Genomic DNA, 25,666 nt, shown 5'->3' on the forward strand with positions numbered 1-25,666 from the left:
AAAACCCTGGACAAAGCTGCTCTTGCTCTGCCAAAGAAACCAAAACTAAGGTAGGAATTGCTCCTGGCACTGTGACGTTGGCATATATTAACTATGGAGTTAGGAGTGCAAGACTAAAATGTGAAGTATTTTTTATAGTGACTTACTCACTGGCACGTGCTGCAGTACAGACCTGAGCTGGGAAGCACAGTATAAGGCTGTACAGTTCGTAAATAGTACTGAAGTCCAAGCTGGAAACGAAATCGAATTTTCAGTATTTTAAGTTTCACTTTACTCAGTTTCTTTTCCTTGGCCCTAAGAAACTGTAAAAAGATGCTTTTCTTCTTCCGAATTCATTATTACTGAGTTACTAATCACCTTTGTTAAAATTAACTCAAACTAATGGATTGCAGTAAGCTGTATGGACTATTAAAGCTGTACCTAAAGCTTTAAGTGATGCATTCCTTTATGCAAGGATGGCTTTTTTCCTTCAGGAAAAAAAACCCCAAAAACTATAAAAACTGTTATTTTGACAACTCCAACACCAAATACCTACCAGCCTTCCTTTATCAGGAAATATATGCCTCTGTTTTAAATTTAAATGTAAGTAAAATTTAAATCTAAACCAACAGAAAATACTAATTTTGTGGCTTGTATTAAAACCTCTAAGCTTTATCACATGCTTGCCGTACTACAGAAGTAAATGCCTTGCATGTTTTAGAAATGAACAATTTTCTTGCTAATACTGCTGCACAAAAATTGACAAGGCGAAGTGAAGTTCAAGTAATATATTAATTTGCGCTGCATTTAAAATATTATTTAAATCAATGTGATTTGTTTATACAGAGTTAACAGTGATCTTGCAGTCATCATCAAGCTCAGTGTTAATACTCACTTAATAAGTGGCCATTTACTGATTGTTGATACTGACCACTAGCTCAAAGCAAGCACAAAAGATGTTCTGAAATTCATGACAGAAGGTAAAGTCTCCTTGCATGTGCTAACACATGAATCTCACCCTAAGAATATCTTTACAACTTAGGTTCTGCAAGCCTTGAGCATGAGAAGTTCTTCAGCATCAGTCCCAGAGGTCACTTCACCTGCTCCACTGTATTGTTGCTGCTGAAGATCAGAAGGTGAGAAAGGTCTAGTTTCTACTGGGGCTTTAGTCATGGATTAGGTCGCATGGTGTGAATTGTTTTGGGGTGGATGACTCAAGGTGAAGACTGAATTGTTGATCACTAATGAGGCTCAGGCTGGGTGGGGAAGGCAGGACAGATTATCTGCTTGGACTCTGAAAATTTCAGCTTTGCCATTTTTTGTTGTGTGGAATCCTTTTAAGTAGCTCTGCAGCCAGATTAACATGGAGGAAGTCCCTCTTGAGACTTGAATAGCTGTGGTTTTAAGTTCACTTGCATACGTAAGAGACTTTCCTTGCTGACTTAACTTGAAGGCAAGTGTCTGCTTGAGGAGGTTACCATCACTATGAAAACCTCTCTCACTAATCAAAATCCTGGAAGAAATTTCAGTGTTTAACGTTGTGTTGTCATGGTAACTATGATTCTGAGTGCATTTATTTCATAAAAATTAACAGCATTTCTGGTAATGTGACTATATGGAATTAACAGTGACCCATAATGAACAGCTAGTAGTAGTAAGTCTGGAAAGTGCTGCCAAAAAAAAGAGAAACTAATGCATGGATTGCTTCTGGCACTCTGATGCAGGGATATATTGCAGCAGCAAGAGCTTAACACTAAAAAGCAAAACAATGTCTAGAGTATCTACCCAAAGGCAGGCAAGAAGGTCATACTCAGCTTCACAGATTGTATACTGCTTTATAAAACAACTGTTTGTAAGGCTGTAAATGTTAATGAAAACTGTTTTAAAAGACTCAGAATGCTGCACATCAGCTGTTTATATTGTGTATCATACTGTCTCTGAATTCAACAAAGAGTTTACAAACTACATGAGCAAGCTCGCTAGCAAAATGCTCCACTTTTTTTGCCTGCTAATATAACCCAATCTGCCACATTCATTTAAAACTGGGAAATTATGAAAGAATTACTAGCTGGAATATTCTAGGTTGACAGTTACCATAATTTCACTATGACGTGAAGATTTTTGTATTTGTAAATTGAAGTTTCTAATCATATTTGAGAACCTTTAGACTATGACCTGAATACAACTGATGCAAAAGCATCTGTTTGAATTTGCAAACGCCCTGGTGCCCTCAAATCTCTGAAAGTTAACTGTTCTGCTGATTGCAAAGGGATGTTACTTCCTAACTGAATTTCACCACTGTATCTGCATCACTTCATGTGGTGTGCTGCACAAAACGATGCTGCAGCTGGTGCCAAGGTCGGTTGTAGCTTCCAGTATGCTTTCCTTGATGATGGCAGGAGATCAGCCACCCTCTAGGAAGGAAACCTCCTGCTGCTGGCCCTGCCTTGTTGAAAGAGAAGGATTTAGTACCACAACCACCAACAAAGGGTGATATTTGCCAGGAAGCTCTTTCTGCATTGCACATGTGAAAACATCTAGATACAATATGTTTGTTATTTGCTTGTAATTTTCAAGACAAAGCATTGGCCCATAGTACCACTCATAAAATGGTGCTTGAGTCCTGCACACTTAAGTAGCTGTGGCAGGACTTTGAGAGCTTCCAGAAGAGACGTATTTATTAAGTCAGCCTGCCAGTTTGTCCTTCCACTTTTTAAAAGCATTTTCCTTTACAACCTGTATATCCCTTCCAACCCATTTTAATTCTTCAGGGGCATACTCCGTACCTTTCATAGAGGGCTAACAGCTGAAAATTCCTTTTCTCTCAATATGAGTATGTATCTAAAATGTTTAAATGTCATAAACCAAAGATTTTCAACCATCAACCAATATTCAAATTCATCATTGTGAAATTACTTCAGTTTTAAGTAATTAAAAAAACAAAACAAAAATAAAAACCCTGATGAGGGCTAGCAGCAAGGGATTAATGAGCAGAAGTGGAAACTGAAATGCATATAAACCAGTGATTTATGTTTGACTATGTTTTCTATGGTTGTATATAAATTATCTATTAAGAGTATGCTGATGATCCATTTCAGAGCCTGCAGAAGTGGTTTATTTGCACAGAAATTAAAATCACAGAATGGCCAGGGTTGGAAGGGACCTCTGGGCCCCTGCTAAAGCACGTTCTCCTAGAGCAGGTTGCAGAGAGTTACGTCCAGGTGGGGTTTGATTGTCTCCAGAAAAGGGACTCCACAGCCTCTCATTGGCAGCCTGTCCAGTGCTCTGTCACCCTCAAAGAAGTTTTTCCTCATATTCAGATGGAACTTCCTGTGTCACAGTTTGTGCCCGTTGCCCCTTGTCCTATTGCTTGGCACTACTGAAAAGAGCCTGGCCCTGTCCTCTTGATGCTCACCCTTAAGATATTTGTATATATTGATAAGATAACGTGAGGGTTCAAAGAAAAAATGGGTGTAACTTCTATATACTTGACCCTATGTAGCACTGAGGCTTGCACCTGAAAAAGGTAACTAGAAAGTAATCCTATTCCCATAGTTCAGATGCAGCATTAGGTCTTCAGTGTGCAAAAATATTATATTAGTATTATAATATGAAATGTATAGATACAAATGAAAAACAAGAAGTACAAGTTTTACAAAATATTATTCTGAATCAATGTATATACATTACACGCGGTTTTTATATGGCACATACATCTCTAAGTTTACTCACAACAGGTCAAGCAATAGCTTTTTGTGTTATGCTTGTGTTTTGAATTGTGAGTCATTCTTGCACCTGTATTATATTATTATTCTGGATTAAAGAAGAAATTAGGTACAGAATCTTGTTCAACAAAACTATACTAGATACAGTGCCTGTCTAATTTAGATTTTTCCAAAAGGCTGGGTCAGAGTGGGATTATTTAGAAATTTACCAGACCAAGGCTGAAGACTTGCCAAGTGTAACAAAGGCTACAGTGAATCATGAGAATGTTCTTTAAATTTACATGATGTGCTTATGGCTTTTTTTTAAAAAAAGAAAAAATTATACATATCAGTTTGTTCTTTCTAGTCTCGTGGTGCTTGTATTGCAAATAAGGACGGGTGCTGGAAGTGGAAAATATTTTGTATTTGACTGGTTTCTTTAAACAAAAATTCCTTTTCAAAATGAAGGTGATACAACTTGTGTGATTTTGAAAAACAGAGATGAAGAGTTGAAGACAGTTTGGTCCCTGAGTAAATATCTGGAAAACTACTAAAACCTGTGCAATTGTTCCCACAGCCACCTTTCCCCACCACTATCGACAGACATTTATTTCTGAGCTGTAGGCACAAGCCACCACCAGTACAGCATAATCCTTAAATTGGCTCATCATCATTCCAGTTCAGGCCATGTCTTTGATTAAAGGGCTCTTCCTGTTATATAAACATTGAAATTTATGGACCTACTTATGCTCTACGTCATGTACATCAAAAATTTTTCAGTCAGTGTAGAAACCCTGTGACAATGATGCGTTACCATGATACATAACCTTTTCATAACAAAGTGGGACATTTAGTTGGTCTGTTGTTTGCAAGAAGTGGCTGACTCCCCATTTCCTTGAGTTTCTGTCCACTTTGCGGTGTCAGTAATGCTGGTGCAGAGAGGTGATGAACAGCTCCTTTCAGCTGATGAAAGTTGTTAATATAGCTGGCAATCAGAAGAGTGATCTCCAGAATCTGTAACAGGAAATACAAAACTCTTTGAAAAACACAGTGATGTGTTTTGACTGCTGAAAAAATAGCTAACTTTTTAGCAAGTGACAATCACCATCAACTGGAAAAGTACTTGTACTTTATCAAACAAATTAATTATGGGGAGAGAAGAGATGCTTAATAGAGATTTTTTTCTATTGCTCCTTGCAAATAATGTCATCTTTTTCCCATCTGTATGCTAGATACTTTGTCTTCCACAGTCTTAAATGATTCAAACAGATGGCTTCTTTCACTTGGATATTTTGAAGTCCGAAAGAGGATGCTCTTAGAAAAAGCTTTTATGATGTGTTCCCTCAGTTTTGCTAGAAAATATCTACTGCTCAGAGAACTAAAGACACAGCGTAGATAAAAGGAATAAAGACTTCTGGGAGCTTTTTACCGTAGCTTCTCTTTACAATCCACACAACCTTGCCTAAAAGGGCCCAAACTGAAGGAAACTCGAACAGATCTATTTACTATACTTATTTGTATGAAGAGTCATGTTTTGACCCAAACTTCTATGTGGAATTCTGTATTCTGTTTCATAAATTATTCTGACTAATTTGCTTTTTTAAAAAATATAGTCAATCTTACCAGTGAAGGAGAGAATCTAAACTTAAAAAGCATGAACAGTTTCTTTACCAAAGGTAAAAATATCCTAGGATTTTTAAGTGACTGATCCTTCAGATCTTGTGTTCTGCAATTCCACTGTATCTTCTTAAAAATTACCTCTGGTGCTGATCAAGAAAATAGACTAGTTTTTAGGTACTGCATATAATTCCTGTCCTTAATAGCCTTCTTTGTTTTCCTATGAAAAATTTGGAATGTTATAGACAGGGACATGAAAAGAAAAGGAACATATCAGTATTGTCACTGCTAGCTCTTATATTACTAATTGTTGCGCTCTCTAAAACCATCTGGCAAAAGTCAATAATCTGAGAATGTTAGGAATAAAGAAGGTGTTTCATCTTTCACATCTGTTAAAGATTAACCACTAGAAAAAGTTGAAAAGTAGCAGATGGTAGGAAGCTGTTTCAGGTAATATACTAACCTTTGGTTTTGTCATGGCAAAAAGGTGTTTTTCAGTTGATTTGTCCTTTGTCTGAGCATTGTTAACAACCAACATAAAATCATCTTGATAGCCTCCGAAAGTCATCAGACTCTTATATGTATATGTAACCGTTAACCGCTAAACAAAGGAAACCAAAAAACCCAAATGCAAAGCTATAAGCAAGACAATGCAGGAATTACGACAGATAAGACAAATACTTCTTTAAAAATACAATTGCACATGTGATTTTTCAAAATTTTCAAAATGTTGTTATCCTCTTACGAATCTTGAATTTAATTGTAAATTTTGAGATAGCTTCGTTCAGACCTGCACTAGGAGGAACTTCCATTGCAGATGATAACTCTTACAGGTTTGACCTCTGTTTCTATTCAAAATTAATTAGATCAAATATATTAGAAGCAGGTTTCAACTCAAGTGTGTAATTCACTTTACACAAGTCTTGACTGACTTTTAGAGCAGCTGATCTTAGGAATTCCATATGAAATCAAAGCAGTGTCTAAATAAATTAAATGGCAGAGTATAAGGCATCTAAAGGACTTTAACTCCAGGACTTCTTTTTGTGCAGTCATATAGTTTGCATACACACAAATGAAATTAAACTCTGTTCTCTTTTTTTCACATCTAGATGAAGCATAAATGCTCTTGAAGGCTCCTCTGCTTTCCATGCCTCAGCTCTTACTGCTCAGTGTTCAACACCACACTAGTGGCCTTTGAGTCTATGATTAGCATTTAATTTATCGTTACGACTCATACTAATTTGCTGCAGATGTTCACATTTAAAATTCATCGCAAGACAGTATTTGTACAATGTGACTTAAACTCCTTTGGTTACTAAAGCTCTTTTTGCCCTTATTTTGAAATAGTTTTTCTCTACCCCTTGCAACATCATTTATGATACCTCTGATCCTTCCTGCAGAAAATCAGCATATTCCCTGGAATATTCCCTGGGGCATTTCTTGAATGGCAAGTAAGGCCTGCTGATGTTGTAAACAGGCAGTGCTCTGCAGAAATGCCACAGCGAGCTCTACGAGTAGATGCTGTTATAGAGTTTTCTGCAGTCAAATGCAAGCTCATTTTTCCTGTTCTCTCCTGTTTCATGAACAGAGCTGCTGTTTGCTCTCCTCATATTCTTTGTTTTATTATTTCTTTAACTGCAAAGAAACGTAATGAAAAGGCCCGTATCAGTACAATTATAAAGTTGAGATTTTAATTTTCTGATATTCAATATTAGCACTTGCTAATAGCGCCATGCCATTCTGCTTCTTTGCAGGATATAAATTAAAGCAGGGATCTTCTCAAGGACTGCTTTTTTACACTGATTACCATGAGTCGTTTTCTGTGAAAACTTTTATTGCAAATCAAAGAAAAATCAGAGCCTAAAATGACATAATTAAATAACACTGGGTTATATTACCTACTATTAAACAAAAATAATACAATGAAAATAACAATCTTTTAAAGTAACTGCTCTTTGCAGAGTGTATGTATTATGAATAATAATGGAAAATGAAGTCTCCAGGAAAAGAAAATTAATGTTATTGTAAGAACTGCAACTGTGGATCTCCTGACATCTGAATGATTAAAACACTAACATTTCATTAAAAGATATAAAACCTGTATCTGATAAACAAAAATAAATTCTGTGCAAAGAATTCATTAATTATTTCTATTATTAGTACTACGATATTGATGATAACATTAAAGCATTTTGAAAGGCTTGAATTTTTGCTTTATAAGAAAGACTAGATAACTCAGCATGGAAGGCTAATGCCATCTTTTATGTACTACGGTAGTGAATCTCTCCATATACTCAGTATTAAAATCTACTTTGACCAAAACTAAAAAAGAAATTTCACTTACCATAGAGCTGTAATCTAGAATGCTTATGCCATCTTCATGTACAGCAAACCATATGAAGGACTTCTCAACTGAGGATGTTACTAGAGGCTGCAAGGAGAAATGTTCTTCAATTACTACTTCAAAATGAGGCAATATGTAAATAATTATTAATTCCCAGCTATTATAGAGCTCTCTCCATCCACAGATATTACTGACATTTACACTGGGAGGGAACTGAAGTAAAGGAATTGAAGCAGCTGCCCAGTGCCAGTGCCAGAAAGGTGAACTCTTATCTAATATTCTTGAAGCCTCCCCTGGTGCTTAATCCAATAAAATGTATACTCTGATTAATAAAATAAAAAAATCAGGTGTTTTAAAGTTTGTTCACTAGCACATATGTCTACATATGCAAAGAACAGAGTGCTGATAAGCAATTTTTTATATATATATATACACACTGGGATTACCTAATAAAATATAAGGGATCAGGTGACAGTTCTGTTTAACATAGCTGTTATTTGAATCAAGAGAATTAAGATACTAGTGGTTTAACAGAAATTGAGAGAGGCCAGCACAGAAGGGAGTGCTCTAAGTACCCTTAACAACATGTAGTGTTTCTGCAAGGTTCAGCTTCCATAGCTGGTTAATGATGCCTTTTCAATATTCTACTAGTTATCAGGGAAAAAAAAGTCTGAAACAAAAAGGCTATCTCAAACTCAGATATAAGAAAATGAAAAGATACCATCTAAATTAATAATGTAAAACAAGTAGTACATGTATTGGAAAGTTACTATTATGGTATACTTAGTACCATGGTTATTACATTTTACCAGTATACGGCTTAAGTTAATAATTTGACAAGAGATTCCACCAGAAAATGTATAGCACACTTGTCTTCAACAAAAAGGTACTACTGTTTTCAAAATCATATTTATATTGAAAAAAACCCACCACTCAAACTCATTAAAGTTTCTTACTTTTGCTGCAAACAATTTAGCACCAAAGAAAGACCATTTCCTGGCTACAGTGAGATAAATGCGCACACAGTCTGCAGCACTGTGCCCTCGGAGAGCCATCCATCTTGTAGACAATCGCTGACAAAGCTGTCTGTTGAAATGAAATATGTGATTTAGTTATTCAAAGGAATTTAAATTCTTACCCATAGTGAGTTTAATGTGCAAAAAAGAATCCATTTGTTAAAATCATAATTTAATACAACTATCATTTATACAGTATTAAATAAACCTCAAACATCATTTAGTATGTTTATGCACATGAAAATTACAAACTACCTTACAATTCCTGCAACATTATGATTAAATATTGATACAGCAGTTGCAGCATAAAGGGAAAAAGTCTAGGACAGCTTTTAATGTGTTTCTACAGATAATCAATCTACCTTTATCAGTACTCAACAGCTATACCAGTTGTCATTCCAAAAATCCATCCAGCTTAGCACATATCTTTACCTGTAGCTAGTAATAGATGTGCAAGATACAGCTTAACGCTACTCTTTTTTAGTGTATCTAGGCACTGTTACCAAAAAGGGTGCTTCTGATGCATGATGCATTCACACTGCCTCTTTTCTTTTTTTGGCACCATGGTGAGTTGGTTCAATAAAACGATCCTATGGAAAACTAATCCTCCAAAAAACCCACCCCGGAATACCTTTCTAGCACATTCATCTGCAGGAATGACTCACCCAGCAGCCACAAGATTATTAGACACAGCCCAAGAAAAGGGAGAGGGAATGTGTGGTAAAGGGAGACCTTGCACTTGCAGCTTACTCTTTCTGGAAGTTTATGAAGTCAAACTGCACCCTTAGCAAAAGAATACACACAAGGGGGTATAGAGTGATTCTTTTCCCTCCACAGACTTCCAGCTCTGGCCATTGGTAGTTTAGGGATTACCTGAACAGTTCAACAGATGTTTGACTTATCCTCCATGAGTTAGTCTATTCTAGGACTTCTTATACTTTGTCCTTTGAAATTAATTGCCTAACTATTTGTTGTGCATATACTTTTGAATGAATACTGTTAACTTCTGCATATGTAATAATGTTACTTTGTGCATACAATAGCTTTAAACTTTCTCAAACCTGTAGTGAAGAATGAGGAAAACATTTCTATGATGTTTACTGGACTTCAAAATTGCTGTCTCATTGGCTTTGGATAATTTATTACACTGTTCTGCTCTTTCTCATGTTAGCAGGTGTTGATTGAAATCACTTGCAGGTTATCCATTTTATATTAACTGATACCTTACTAGCAAGTCCACTAAGTCAACATATTGCCAATTTGACTGGCTGCAAGAGATTGCACCTATGAAGAGCAAACATTCAGATCAGATCCCTGTGTCCTTTACTTTCAGTAGTTTTTTTAGTCTGTGCACAGACTTAATTTAGGTTTGCTGAATAAGAAAAATAAGAATCTCAAAATTGCTGGGTTTTGTAACACTATGTAGTAACTTGTACAGCTTTTGCTGGAATGCATGCTTATTGGTGGTCCTCTGTTTAGAAATACACAGAGGAAATGGGTTCTTCAATTTAGTAAGAAAATAAGTTTCAAACACAGGTTTAGGCAAATATAGCATAACAGTAAGTTGTACCTAATGACACTTTAAAACTTCCTCATGTCACTCCTAGATTTTTAGAGTATGAATCAGAATATACATCTCACCTTAACTGTTCCTCTGAACAACCATGCCTGTACCTCTTAGGGTAGAATCTCTCCAAAACTTGTTTTAAAGTTTGATTGGACTTGGACTGGGAAGTGACTTGCCCTGCTGGAGTTGAAAAAGGCCGTTCAAAATCTCCAATCTCTACCTGAGGGGAAAATCATGAAGAACATTTTGTGTTACTCCAGAGCAATTTTCCAGCTGGATGTTAGGAGCTGTCTTCTTCTCTTTCTTATGAAGTATAAAATGAAAAAGTTTGTCAATTAATGTATATTTTTCACAGATAGAAAAGTCATGCGAGTAATTTTATTTTTCTTATTTTATATTTACCATAAAAGAGGATAAATATCAAGTATAAATTGTACAAATATAATACTTACTAGTTCTGTTCTGAGACTGCTAGATCGCCAGCTGACACAAACCAGTTTAGATTTATTGATAACACCATCAAACAACTTTCTCAATAACCTTCCCTTGAGCCTTTAATTTTTTAAAAATAAAACAGATCTTATGAAGACCATGTCTAGAAAAGGAGTCTTAGGCTTTCATTAAGCAGCAGTTATTTTGGTGTGTTAACTTGCAGAAATCATATAAGGAACTGTGAAGAAATGGTACTTGATTACATAGTATTTCATCGAAGAGGGCCTGACTGCATAGGAGGTAAAGCAAATTTTGTCTGTACTGGTGCCAACAGCAGCGTACACTGTAAAGCATAGTCACTGAAGTACAGAGTTAGCCTTACACAAAGATTCCAGCCCAGTGTATTTCCTGCACTATTATGTGTAAAACGTGGAGGTCACTTGACTGTCAAGCAATCCTGGACCAGTTTCTTTATTCAAGTTTTTCATCTGTAAAACTGCTGTGTGAGTCCTTAATGCACAAGGATTACCTGAGCTAAAAGAGCTGTCAATTCCATTGCTAGTTCTTTGTTTACAGGGAAAAGTCCATTGACTATTTGATCATTTGTCTGATATACTAGCAGCAGCTTCTCTCTGTCTGTCTCCCCATGGACTTGAACTGAAAAATAAAGCCTACAGAAAAGACAGAAAGTTATTAAATAAAGAAGATAGGGAAATGCATTAGCCCTGAGGATTAGCAGTATCTGCTCCGAATGTGACAAGTTTATGTCAGCATCAAAACACATTACCAGAGCAACACTTGTACTTGAACCAGTGGGCAAATATTTAATTTCAGTCTTCTGAGTTCAGTGTTGCCCTTTTTTTTGGGGGGGTGGGGGGTAGGTGGGGGGGCAGCCCTGCTGTCCTCTTAAGAACTAGGAAAAATAAACTATATTTAAAAACCCCCAGATTATCCAGTTACACCCATTACTTTTTTTGTTGCAAGCTTTGAGTCAGCTAATATTTTTCAGATTAAGAAACTGCAAAAGTAAAATAAAAATATCTTGGGACACGGCAGAGATGTTATATTTGCTAAACAAACCTGTTTTTGTAAATAAGGCGGACAGTCCTTGTGCCTTCACATTTCCCAGGGTGTTGTTCTTTGGAGGCTTGCTCCCATTTTGAAATTATGTCACAAATCTAGAAGGAAAGCAATACAAAACTGACTTTGCCATGTATTCCTCTTTGAAAACACCTCTGAATAGAAATTGTCAACTTAAAATATCTTTTACCTATTACATATCAGAAACATAAATAGCTTGAATTTTTAAAGCTACTGGAAGATAACATTACTTGCATTTCTTAGTTGGAGCATTTAATAATTAACATTTTCGCTGTTTGTTTATCCTGCAACACACATACCACCTTTGGAAACGATCCATAACATGCTTATACGGAAAGGCCAGGTATTTGATTTAGTAGCAGCCAATGAATGTGTAATTACAGAGTGAGTTGTTACATAATTAATCAAATGCCTTTGATAACTGCCTTCTCTTTCTATTGGATGCTGGAGTTTTTCAGGCCCTTTCTAGTAACTGCTATGAAGTTTGCATGAAGTTTATTCACAACAAGTGGGGTAGGTGGGCAGATGGGGAGGAGGTAGAACAGAGGTCCCGGGAGCCCTGCTGGGCTGCATGTCACTGTTCCTTCATAAAAGAGCCCTCCTGGAAGCAGTAATGTGAACAGCTTCTACAGTTACATTTACCTTTACATTGCAATGTTACCATTTTTAAACATTTTGCTTTCCATACGGTAAATATTCTGGTAAAGGGAGAGAGCTGATCATGATGACCCTATTTGTTTGTCACTAAGGCCTGGTTGTACCAGAACTTGTAACTCAAAGTGCAGCTGTCAACACTGGCCAAAAGTTGCAAAAGACTACTTGGTAGAAGCACAAAAATTTCATTATTCATTAGTTGCTAAAAGGCTTAAAAAATATATATTTTACTGAAGAATGATTATATTGCATTTTGCCACTCTTTACTGCAAAGAATTTAATTCTAGCAATAGAGGGAACTAAACTTCAGAACAATGATAAACCAAACACTGGAAATTTCCTGAACTGAGCCCTAATTATTCTGTGTTTAGATATTTTTTTCTTCCCCAGGATCTCCACCCCAGTGTCAATGACTTTTTGGACCTCAAATGGTCATATTTTGGAGCTATACCAGAAATGTTAACTGAAATCTCTAAATGCATGTTGGACTCCAATGGCTTTTTACTTTTAAGGAACTGTGAATAGTAACAGCATACTTTTTCTTTTTTAACCCAGCTGTTACTTCTCTGAATAATATCAGTCTCCTAAACAAAGCTTTTAAATATAGTTCACTGAATGAATTTGAGCAGTTGAAAAAGTGATTTTTTTTTCAAATCTTTCCTTTTATGTTATGAAGAAAAAACCCTAAAGACAGTTTTTAGCCTGAAAAATGTTTTCCTTTACATTGTCTGAAGAGAGCTGTGTGTAATGAAGATACATTGTTGTTTTACATGCAAGACTCATTCAAGGCTTTTGTTTACCTTAATATTTCCTTGAAGACAGTGCTCTATATCCTTGCCAGAGGGATCATCAGAAAATAGTGCAAATCCTGACTGAGCTGGTTTCCTCATTCCTGTATCCTGATTCAGGGTGTTGAGAAATTCCTCCACTGTGGTAGAGGCATCAAACCCAACAACCTAAAAAAGCAGCCAAATGTATTTTGCTTTCAAACTTATAAACAGCCCCCCTTAAATCTAAATTTTTGAAAAATAATACCTCTAGAATAACAGTGAGAATGTAAGACCCATTATATCCTCTGTGAATAACTTATCACTGTTGGAAATTATTTTCTACAAAGGGTCTGGAGAAGATTCAAGATTTCCACATAGGAAGTCAATTTCATGGAGTTTTTCTCTATCCAAAAAATGATTAACTTCCCAGCAGATTGTACCTTATTGCATTTTGTTTATAAAATCAAAGTCACTACCAAAATGCTTTCAAATGTACTATTTTTATTTTCTTTACAGTGGTTTCTTTGCACTTGCTGCACTTGAATTTCTGCTACAGAATTTATGCAACAGAAAGCAGTCTAGTATCTGAGCTTTTTGTGACAAATACTACTTGAAAAATGCAAAGTATAACTACCCACACTTTCCAATATTGTAGTGAAACAAGTGAGATCAATTAATCCTTTTTCATCACGTGCAACTTCAGATGGATATTAGATGGCAGATCTACATTGGCAGATCTGAAATATTTTACCAATGTTCCTCTGTTAGTACTACATAGGTCAGTAATATATAAAATCTTGTAAGTTTTACTTCACCAAATCTGAATTTGTGTCTGTTGTTACTAGTATTACAGCCTTTTAGCAAGAGATGGCAAATGTCTTTTCTACAGGTATTAGTTGCTGATATTCACTTAAATCTGTTTTGAGGGTGTTCTGTATTTGACATGATTAAGATGTTTTACCCTTTTGGTAAAGAAATGACTTGAAAATGAATCTTGGACTTCTGTTTTGGGTTTCTCACTGGTTGGCATTAAAAAAAAATCTGCTTAATCTAGCTTCATAGATGAATACAAAAGTTTTCAATACCACTATAATTGCTTAATTGCTGATCCCACTGAAGTAATTTACATATTCAATTGTAATTTTCATAGCATTTGGAAGTATACATTTTTCAACAATGAGCAGCTGGGAAGTTGTTCCTTTTTTTGGTTAAAACTGAATTTTGAAACCTTTTAGGATGGTTTAAATACATGTTTTTCCTGTTTTACTGGGCAAGGAGTAAACAATTAAGAAGCTCGGGGAGGCGGGGGGGGGGGGGCAGGGGCACGGGTGGAAGGAGAGAAGGAGAGTTATTCTGTGACCTGAAATGAAAAGTGTATTCGATATAGCTTTGATTTCATATAAAAATGTGCTTTCTGTCTAGGAATACTGTGAATTATTAAAAACTTGGTTTTTTTCAGTCAGCTCTCACAGTTAGAAACACAAACCAGGTTGTGAAGCCCATGGAAAGTTTCCTACAGGCTTTGACTGATGAAGTCCCAAAAGAGTTAAGAATGAAGCTGTGTTTGTTCTGTAAGGAATATGGTTATCCTTCATGACTGATAATGGAAGCTACAGCTGTGCTTCCAGGCTTTCACTGAGATATTTAACTTTCAAGATGCCTGATGAAAGGAAGTGGAATTTAATACCTTTCCCTTTTCTTCAGTCTAATTCGTTCATTTGATGGTCAAGTTAAATAAGAAACAGAACTTTAGTATTTCTGACTTTTAAAGAAGCTTCAGGGGTTTTTTTCTTTCTTTTAAAGATTTTTCCCAAAACCTTTACTCTTTGTTGATCAAATCAGATCAGAAGGACCTTGTGCCTGCCATTGAGAGCACTGACACAGGATGAAACTTGAACCATGTTTACCTTAACACTTACAAATTCTGTTTCTAATATCCTACTTCATGTGTATGCTAATAGCAAGGGGTTGGGACACCTCACATTTCATGGTCTACTTGTTACCTGATATATGCCGTTCATGAAATGAACTGGAATACTAAAGGGCAGCGAATGGTGGTAGGGGTTTCTTAGAAGAGTGGAAAGGATTTCCATTCTGGAAGGTCTGGCTTCTCTGTCTCCGTTCTGCTGGGTACGCTCTACACATCGCTGACAATATATTGCATATTTCCCAAATTCTGTCCTGTGACAAAAAAAGAAATAAAACAATTCTTGGGGACTGATTGAAATGATAGTAAACTGTGAGTAAATCTCTCTGGGGATGCCAGATAGGAGGAGCACTCAGATTTCACTCTGAGATTTCCAACACATTTTTCCATGTGGAATTACAAAGAGAATTAGTCTACTGAGACCAACAGAATAGTGCGGAAGATGAACATGGCTCAGAGTGTTCTGTGTAACTGCCATATTTTGGTTTTCACAGTTTTGCAACATACAGAGCTTCACTGCAGAGTATTTTTCAAAGCAAAGGATAAAAGTTATGCATAGAAGTAACATACTACATTTTAGTAGCACTGGAGCACAATTCTACTCAAATTTATTTTAAAATATATGTCAAAAGACCTGAAATATTAAATGAAGGATTGAAAATACGGTACTTCAGAAAGACTAGTCAACTAGCTGGGTAATAATATTCAGGCACACCTGGAATCTGCATTCTTCTTTAAATGAAGTTTAAGAAGCCAAAGGAATGGGTGCTGGGGCAGAAAGAGTCCAACGCAGAGAGCCAAGAGCTGCAAGCCCTGGACAAAGGGAAGACATTCACTGGTTTAAACATATTACAAAATAAAACTTCCTGCTCTGGCTGCTGGCCAGCGGTACAGCTTAACTGTGCCAGGTCAAATAACAGACCGCTGTAAATGGGAATAAAAAAACAAAACACACAGAAAAAGCTGAGTAAATAAGCATGTCACCTCATTGGAAGGCAAAAATGCCCTCTTTCTATTTACTTGTGTACAGTAAGTTTCCTTCAGGGCTGGAAATGGGAAAGCAGATCAGTTTGTATAAAAAGCAGTTAATATATAGGAAAATACTAAGGCTGCAAGGCCAAGCACTAAGAAGTGAGGAAAAGCCTGTGCAATTTTAATTCAGCTCTCCTGTTACATATATTATGAAGCAACCCATAAGACATTTTCCTACAAAGTAGACAGTAACTATTGAAAAACAATTATTCAGTATTTTGGTATATTTTCATTGCTCAGTATGTATCCATTAGGCTTCACTTTATACAGACTGCTCTGTACTCCGGATATACTTACTAACATTGCAACTACTTTTCTCACAATTGTATCAGTGCATCACATTGTAATATAAAAAATGGGGTTTCTCTGTCATGATTTATCTGATTTGCCTGGTATTAAACACAAATTTGACAGCACAGACAGAGACATTCCCTTTCATCAAATACCTGTACTCTGATAGAGGATAGCATCAGCTCTGTTTCAGGAAGACACTGCAGTAGAAGCAGGGGTGGGAGTTAGGACTTCAAAAAATTAGCGTGAGGCTGCAAACATTTTACAGACTGTTTTAACTCTTAAAAATCGTGCCAGTGGATTATGATGGCAACAATTTATTTATCTGTATCAAAGAGAAGGCCTTGGTAGTAGTACAAAAAGTACCAAATACAGATTATGGTTAGTTTAAATACCATCACCATATGTAACTTCAGTGTGTGCTGACTGACATGAATGTGCTATGTCTGTTGTAAAAGCTTTGAGGATGTTTTAGCCATGCACACAAATGAGCCATATCTCAGGTATGGGCTGTTTCTGGATAATAGGTACATCTGCTAGTCATGTTCTGCTTGCTGTGGCAAGAGAAAAATGTGCCTATTTACAAAGGCCTTAATATGGTAATTTCCTTTCTAATTTTCTGATCCATCTCCTAGTTCTGTAACTATTGCTCCATCATAAGCCTAAGTGTTCTACTTAATTCTACTCAATTATATCAATACTCTATAAGTATTGGCTCTCCTTTCAATTTCAGTTCATGTAAGTGTTACGTATTTGGATACCAATGAATAGCTGGCAGTGGACAAAGTGAAGAATTTTAGGTATGTATTTACAACCTAGCATGCAAGGTACATGCAGAACAGTATGATATATGAGAGGAGTTTCCACAACATGGCACTACAGCTTTCCTTCACACTTATGCTACAGAGATATCTGCCACGTGGTTTAGCCCACCAAGCTTCCTGATGCAGCAACTCCCTTAGGAGAGGTGCAGTAAAAAAGAATTGGGTTCCATACATCTTGTCTTACTCAACACTTAACTTGAAGATAAACCATTGTATGTCCAGCCTTTAAAACCAGCACAGGAAAAGATATACTCTTATCACCAGATTCACATACTTTCAAGGAGCTTCATTTCAGGAAGACACAGCAATAATAAGATGTTCAGGGTTTTATTTGATTTTAAGTAAGCAGATGCTACAGAAGAGCAAAGCCCCTTTGCCGTTCTAAACACTCTGTGTAGTTCCTTCACTGCTGTTGAAATAGGTACCATTAAAATAAATACTGGGTTACCTGTACTGGTCCTGCCTGGTTTTGTGGATGTCGACGTCTAGTCTGTTTAATAAGCTGACAACAGATCTCATTTTGAAGTTCAGGATGTGTGAGGCAGATCTGCAAAGCACTTTGGGCCAAAGATACATGGTAATCAATGGCAGGAGAGTCAACTGCAGCATTTATAAACAACTGGCAGGTCTAGATGCAAAATAATAAGCAAGTGAGTTTACACACAAAAAGCCCCAACAGATCTTTCAGACATTCTGTATAACAAAACGTCTAAGTGCTGTAACTGAAGCCACAATTAAGTCAGTTTACCAGTAGACTAAGGAAACCCTACTGGCCCTGCAAAAAATAGTGAAAGGGGCCCCAATGGATGAAAAGCTATACAGAGAGACTTATGATAAAAATACCTCTTAAAAAACAGGCTTTTCATTCTGTATCCAGTGGAGTGAGCTCTAGCAGGAATTGCAGCAGTTGTAGTGGTAGGCAGGTTTAAGGACATGCTGAACATAGCTTACCCCTCTACAGGACTTTAAAATGCAAAACGTACAACTCTCAGTGACAGCCAGTGTAAAGTAATTGTGCAAGTAGTGAGCACAACAAGGCAGAATACACACAGGTAAGAAAACCATAATTTGGACCCATTTGTTTTACATCTTGGCTTTCACTGGTATTTTAACTGTAAGTCTAACCTTTCCTATCCCCAGTACTGTCTTAAGAAAGCCAGGTGTTAAACATTTGTTGTGCTGTATTAGAAGAAAACTTATGCATCACTCATTGGCTTTACTCTGTAAAATAGCTGATGAATTTTCAACGTATTTTAGCAAAGTAGAAGAAATGGATGGAAGCCGAGTCTATTTCTAATCTATATGAAAATATGTGGATGCACAGGACTAATTTTTATCAGCAATGGAATAACTGAAACATGACTCGGTCTGTTTCTAAATCAATTCCCGACCTGACTTTTAAACTGATTTACACAAAGTTTCAATAAAGGTCATACAAGTAATCTCTTATTTATTTATTTTAGGCAAGTGTCTGTGATTTGAATTAGGTCTGAAACATATTTCAGAAAGTGATTTCCAAATAGATATAAATGTATTTTTATCAGAGTACATTCCCTTTTAAATGTTCATGCTGCAGGATTGCAGAAAATAAGATGGATATACTCCTTTAAAGTCCTTCAAACATTTCAAAAAAACAAGCTGGAAATTTTGTCTACAAGTGGCTGCGACTGAACACAGGGCGCTTGTCTTGATTCCCTTCCAGATCTGAACCATTACATCAGAATTCTCCAGAAAGCTGATGCTTCAGGGAATTTGGTCTTTAGACTTGTCTATGTTTTGTGGAGAAAGTTCATTTATCCAAGCTCCGTGCTTTCCAACTTGCAATTTACTTCACCATTTACAAAAAAAAGGAACAGCAAGATTGGATTTTGTCTCTGAAACAGACTGTATAGCCTGGCTATTACTTACTGTTCAGGAGTAGTTTTACCTGGGTGAGGGCACGAGAGAGGAGAAAGAAGGTTAATGGCATTGCAGTGTACTGCTTGCCATAGATATCAACCATCTATCTGGCCTTTAACTGGGAAAGATAGAAGGTCTTACTGGCATACAAAAATTCCCAAGAAACTAGCTGCAGCACAGCAGTTATGAACCATTATGTGTCTCTCATAAAGCCTTTTCACTGAAGGTGTATGAAAATCTTTAAAAGTGAATTAAAAAAACCTGTTGTGAAATACTTTCAATAATTCTACTCTGCAATATTTTCTCTATTTATATTATTAGAATACCTAATCAGTCTTTTAAGAATAGCTACTTCATATGAAAAAAAGATTTTATTAAAAAGATATAATCTCTGCCTTCTATCTCAATTTGAAATAATCTGTGACTTGGTTAAACTTAAAACTTTGCTTCATTTTTTTCCCCAATTTTTAATATGTATTCTAGCTGATTTAAATATATCTACAACAAAACTTTTGCCTACCATTTGTTCTTCCTAAAATCCAATTGAAAAAATAGTATTTGGATACAGTTCTCTGAAGACAAAGATCCATCCATGCTGTTAGGTTGTCTGGGACTTAAGAACTGCAGGATAAAATTATTCTCATCCATGATGGCTGTGGATTTTTCTACTAACTTGCACTTTATCAAATCTCAGTAGAAAGCCCAAAAGTTGAAGCCTGAACTGCTCCCTCACAACTAAAAGCAATCTCTTTACATCGGAAGTGCTAGTCTTCGGTGAGATAATACAGGAATATTCTGCTACTGTCCATTCATTACCTCTGCTAAAGGCAAGAATAAACTTAATTTTTCTTTTTTCTTACCTGCTGAACAACTCCAGTAAGCCAACTAATACCCATTCTTTAGCTAGGAGTTAAAATAGTAAGTCAGTTAATAAAAAAGGCATCTGCTATGGTTTTACCTTAAATAATTTAATTGCTTCGGTTTGCAAGGCTTCTGATGGCAATGTTGTAAGAGGAGAAGATATTCCTTCTTTGCTATGGCAAAGGGTAGGATGTCTCCAAATCTGAGATGCTAAATGGATAAAATATATAGGTTTTGCAATTAATTCAGTTCATAAATACATTCAATAAATAAGTATTAGAAGATTAGAAGATTAAGAAACTAACTTACTGGTATCACCTTCCATATTTAATAATTTGCAAATAAGTTGTTCAAACTCAGATCCAACATTTACACTGGTACTTCCAGCTGCAACTGTGAGATGATAAAGCCACGTGTCCTAAAGCAGAAAAAACCATCAGCTTACTCAATCTGTGTTGGAAGGAACTGCTTCATCAGGATTTTTCTCTTAACCTGAAACACTACCATGCACTCCTGTTGAAACTCAAATGAGTTTCCCCTTGTTTGAATAAACGTGTATTCATGGTCTCTATGTTACAAATATTAAGCAAAGAAGATTGGACAGCGCTCTTTTCAGAAGTTTTTTACCCTCAGAAATCATGGCCAATTATCAGGGCATTCTTCTTTTCCTCTTCAGAAAGCTAACATAAGTGCCTTTTAATCACTGCTAGATCCTGCTGACCTGGAGATAAGGTCAGGAAGCAAAACCAGATCTGTAAGATTACTTGAGAACAACGAAGTAATAATAATAATAATAATAATAAAGTTGTTAACCATTATTCTCATTTCTCCTTCACTTCATTAGGGCAGTCTTGCCTATCGTTAATCTTATCAATGAAAATGGGTAACAGTATTCTAAAACCTCTCAGGAAGATCTGCTACAGGTCTGTCTACAGGTTAGTGTAATGTGAGCAAAATTCTCCAATTATAACATACTTGATATTCTGCACTATCTCCTTATGTAGGCAACCCTGCTTATTTTTGTCTATTTTAAAAAAAAGATTACCTACAATAGTACTGGTTCACAGACAAACTCTGATCGATGTTAATGAAGCAGGACCTTCTCCTTGCTTATTATATCAAACTACAAGCTGGATGACTTGCAGGTCCCCTGCCTCCTCCTCTCAAAGAAATATCCATATCACAGCACAATACTCACAGATGTGTTACTGAAACTTTATAAAACTCTTTTTATTACCTTCTCATGTTTGGATCCTATAAGAAGATAAGTGGGTCCTTGATCTTTGGGGTGGATAACAACAGTGTAATGTGTTGATAATAAACTGCGGCCACTAGCCTCATAATCTTCATCAGAATCACATGATCTATCAACTTCTTCAACCTTTGCCTCAAAAAGCTTGATTTGACCAAGAGGAAACTAAAAGTAAATATCAGAAGTGGTGAGAGAGCAAGTATTTGCTTCAGTGCACAGTGATTTTGTATTTCTTATTCTACAAATAGAAAGAAAAACATGAACTACCATCAAAACCCATTTGTATTTATTAATTTTCACTCCTGCCAAGGAATGTCAGATAAGCCAGCTATTGCAGACAGCAGAAGGAGAATGATATGTGCCAAAGTCTGAAAATGAGATTTAAAAAAATTATTTTCCAGGTCTGCTTCTGCATCTAGTTAGTGCAATAAATGCCTGTTAGGGTGAGAGAAATAATTATTCAGAGTTTCCAGACCTGGTTCCAAGCAAAAATTCCCTGTGTCAAGCCTAGAACTTTAATTATAATCTTGTTATTTCAGAGGACAGCACTGTATTGTTGACATACCTATTTCACCCATGCTATAAATTCAAAAGGTACCATTTTTTGTGTGGTAGATCATGTCAGTTGGTTTTAATTCTCCAGCCTGATAGACCACAGTACTTGAGTCTTAAGCTGTATATGTAGCTATGATCGTTTTATGAGGAAATACTTTATATAAAAAGCCATTCAAAAGGAACTTTTCAAAGAAGTAACTATTTCATAGTCATTATCAAGAGGAAGCCACAACGAACACAAACACAGCCTGCAATCTTCACAACTGGTGATAGAACTAGCAGAGGATCGCAGTCCTTACTGACTATTTTATGCAAAGCTTCCTCCCTTCCCACAGCACCACTGCTCTTTTTCTAGCTGTTCAGACATCAGGACGTTCAAGAGTGTTATTTAATGGTATAGTGAAGAAGCTTTGGCTGCTGTTTCTGTGTTGTTGTCTAGCAATGTTTAGTGATTCAGCAGAAAGAGAGGGAAGTTTTGTTTCCCTTTGGTAAACAGATAGTCGGGCACTACAGTAACTATCATCTTATTTGTGCCACATTCAAGTGTAAGCCTAAAGTAAGTTGTCTTGAAATACTAACACCAGTGAAAAGCAGATGAGGCTTCTCAATAATACTGTTTACAAATTGAAAATAACATACTGGAGAGTACTGGCAAGTTTGACTCATCTAGGATGGACTTCTTGTATAGTGATTTGATAAAGTCAGCTATTAATATATAATAATTTTGAAGAAAACACCACATAGTGGTCACTCTTTATTCCAGTGCTTTGTATTTTCTGTGGTGCTTCTGAAGCATTCAACTTTTGGAACAAGATAAGATTCTGAGAACCAAGAAATGCCATTTCACATACAAATAGTCAAGACTGATTTATTCACTATGTTAAGCTGTAACACAGTTGTCTGATTCTTTAATTAGAATTCCATTTTGAAAGGAAGCCACTTAAATGGACTCTATTATTGTATTAACCACTGCTGATTGTGTAATTTGTTTCAGTACAGGCACATTCAGCTACAGCAAACATGTTTTTAATTACCAAATTGTTGAACATTAGAAATTAACTAGCTTTGGAAATTTTTTCATACAAATTCTGCTTACAAAAGCTAAGTTCTTATTCTATTACAAGCTAGCAAATTAGTTTCAATTTTGCTTTAAAAGGGCAGTAAAACTTGTTCCAAATGTGAAGGAAATGTTCACAAAAAGCCAGCAAAATTCTTAGATGCTTCTAAAGGGCATGCTAAAACCCCCAAATCTTCAATGTAAAAATGTGTAAATTCAGATATAGACATTTCTTTGTAGGACAAAATGCAAGTTAATTTTAATATCCCTGTAAGGTGAGCTAGAGTTTAATGCTCTAGTCATTTGATTCCCCGGCCCTGTATTACTCTTTTTTAGACAGTAATTAAAATAGAATGTTTTGATGGATGGTTACTGCTATCTTACATAATTCTAGAAATAAGGTTTAGTTGAGTATTTAGAAATGACTAAAAAAAGGGAAGGGTAACAGAAGGTATAACTAGCTTTATGAAAAAAAACTAGAAATTACTGGCCCCAGTGTGATTATCTGGTTAGATTAGAAGTTACAAATGAGATTTTCTCTATTTTTTTTAACTGGTGGTTATAACGGCTCAGTGGACTGTTACCATTTTGTCAAGCATCAGTCGTCTTTTTGGTAGAGCTAGATAATAAGGATATGAATCAAATACTCATAACCTCAGCAGTATTAACAAGAATTCTTGTAGAAGTTTCCAAAATCTTGTGCCTGACCCACCTCCATTAAAAAGATGTTTCTTGATGACAAAATACAATGCCTTGGAACAAAAGGACAGGTGAAAAGTATAACTAGGAAGTGTCCTTTGTCTTGTTTCTGTAGGTATATATGACTGGAAATATTCAGAGGTGTGGGTAGAGAACTAAACATCAGGCCCAATGTGGAAGACGCAGGTCTTGGCTTTCCTTAGCTCCTTATGTCCTACATGATATGGGATGTTGGAAGGTTAACTTAAAAGCTGACTGGATCCCCATTCCTTCCTTTTCTTCCTCAAACAGTATTTTCCCTAGGTTTTAGAAATAATTTTCTCATCCCTTTCTTTTGCTGTTCTCCACCTCCATTTCTGTCCACCACACCAGTTGTAGACAGTGAGCTCCTCTTCTGTAATCCTGATGGTGAATGGGAAAAGATCCCCTCCACAGACAGACATCTGCAAAGCAGCAAACTACATCCTGCTAAGCTTTTTTTTTTTTGGCCTTTCTTGCAGCCCTGTTGGAGGTACAGTGACATACAAAAGAACAGGATTTGGAAATCAATTGAGGGATACAAAGAACATTTAATTTCTTGAAACTTGCAGTCACTGCCCACTGCAAACACATTGGAAAGGGTCAGCTTCCAGAAGTAAATGACAGCCAGGTCTTTTCTGGTAAGTCTCACGCTGCTCAGAAAGGCAGACCTGAATTGTCAGCAGATCAGTGTCCCTCTTCAGCTAGGGATAAGAAGATGCAGAATATGTATCATGTCCTGCAGGGGAAGGAGACCAATGGGCATGCCCTGCATTACTGTCTGTTAGACAGGAACCTTCCAATTTGATAATCTGTGAAGCCTGAATGTTTGGCAATCAAGATAAAATGGGCATATACTGCCCAGGCCAACTGTACCTTAATAAAGCTGTAACTGTTTAAAGTTTACTTCAGTATGTTATCTTCCATTCACTGAGGAAACAATTAAGGGACCTACCTTGTCTTCTTGATTACGGAAATAATAGAGAATTTTTCCAACCAGGGTACACCAAACTCTTTTGGAATATCCGTGTTTCACCTGAAATTACAGAACATTACGAACAAGCACAGCAAGAGAAATACAGACTACATTTCCCCATCTCTGAAGTTTGGTGATGTTGGGAGTAAATGCCTTGGTTCAAATTTCTTTCCAATTTCTTCCACATCACTAGACAAATAATTAAAACTGCCTAACTATTAAGGGCATAAGAAAGCATTGGATGCTTGTCTCAAACCAAAGGCCAATATGAGTTTTCATTTGGCTTTGGATCAGGCCTAAATTAGTGGAAGCAAAGGAAATGGAAGAATTAAGAGAGATAAATTCCTTTTATACCTAATTTTATTATCATTAAATAATCTGTCCCGGTGAATAACACAGAAAAAGAGAGCACTCCACTGAAGTAAGGTAGGTCAATTAGCTACTGAAACATAGGCTGAACTAGGATACCACTGAATTGCAAACGGAGAACTGAACACAGGAACTAATGAATTAAAAAGACAGAAAGAAAAATCAAATCAACCAACCAGAAGAAAAATACTGCCCAAAGTAGGCGAGCTGGTAGTCCTCCTGGACTGTTCACATTGTAAAGTACTGGGAAAGCAAATACATGTCTGTTGTGCTGTGTTTATTTTATTTTGGGGCCATTTTCATCTAGATATTACTCTTAAGATATATGGAATAAAGCAGATTGGGGAAAGAAGAGTATTCTTACCTTTGTAAGCAATCCTTTCATGGTTGGCTTGATTTCAGGCTGTATGAAAAGTGGGCTGGCAGCCTGTATTTTAAGAACATTCTGCAGTACTTTTATCCATTCTTCTAAGATGTTGGGAGAATCAGCAGTCAGGTAGTATGTTCGTTTTTCTGTGGTCAGCTACGTAGTAACAGAAGAGTCTTGAGCATTAGGAACATTATACATTTGACCCCACAGTGTGGGGGCTGAACAATGTAGTTTCAGAACTTTGGGGGGTTCATTTTCCCCAAAGTACTTTTCATTAACAAAACATTCTGTGGCCAGGCAGAGCAGACAGACCTTTTCTAAGGCTTCATCTGAACAGTTTCAGGACAGCAGA

At 36.4% G+C, this 25,666-nt stretch overlaps 1 protein-coding gene across 3 annotated transcripts in view; it reads right to left on the reverse strand.

The window, feature by feature from the left end:
• Positions 1 to 3,625: 3,625 nt before the first annotated feature.
• The window catches only part of PLEKHH2 (pleckstrin homology, MyTH4 and FERM domain containing H2), a 56,977-nt gene continuing 34,936 nt past the window's right edge, over positions 3,626 to 25,666 (reverse strand). For 2 of the 3 annotated variants that reach the window (XM_040612070.1, XM_040612069.1), the window contains exons 15-30: positions 25,309 to 25,467; positions 24,555 to 24,635; positions 21,256 to 21,435; positions 20,328 to 20,436; positions 20,116 to 20,228; positions 17,707 to 17,886; positions 15,827 to 15,924; positions 15,188 to 15,365; positions 13,215 to 13,370; positions 11,740 to 11,837; positions 11,189 to 11,330; positions 10,302 to 10,447; positions 8,601 to 8,730; positions 7,645 to 7,731; positions 5,764 to 5,901; positions 3,626 to 4,697 (exon numbers count right to left, since the gene is read on the reverse strand). In XM_040612070.1, coding sequence (XP_040468004.1) covers positions 4,515 to 4,697; positions 5,764 to 5,901; positions 7,645 to 7,731; positions 8,601 to 8,730; positions 10,302 to 10,447; positions 11,189 to 11,330; positions 11,740 to 11,837; positions 13,215 to 13,370; positions 15,188 to 15,365; positions 15,827 to 15,924; positions 17,707 to 17,886; positions 20,116 to 20,228; positions 20,328 to 20,436; positions 21,256 to 21,435; positions 24,555 to 24,635; positions 25,309 to 25,467 — 2,178 coding nt within the window. In that variant the 3' untranslated portion in view covers positions 3,626 to 4,514. Of the gene's footprint in view, positions 4,698 to 5,763; positions 5,902 to 7,644; positions 7,732 to 8,600; positions 8,731 to 10,301; positions 10,448 to 11,188; positions 11,331 to 11,739; positions 11,838 to 13,214; positions 13,371 to 15,187; positions 15,366 to 15,826; positions 15,925 to 17,706; positions 17,887 to 20,115; positions 20,229 to 20,327; positions 20,437 to 21,255; positions 21,436 to 24,554; positions 24,636 to 25,308; positions 25,468 to 25,666 lie in introns of those variants that run through there. The other variant, XM_040612071.1, reaches the window with a different exon arrangement.

Source organism: Falco naumanni, chromosome 12 (assembly GCF_017639655.2).
Source record: "Falco naumanni isolate bFalNau1 chromosome 12, bFalNau1.pat, whole genome shotgun sequence".
NCBI lineage: Eukaryota > Metazoa > Chordata > Aves > Falconiformes > Falconidae > Falco > Falco naumanni.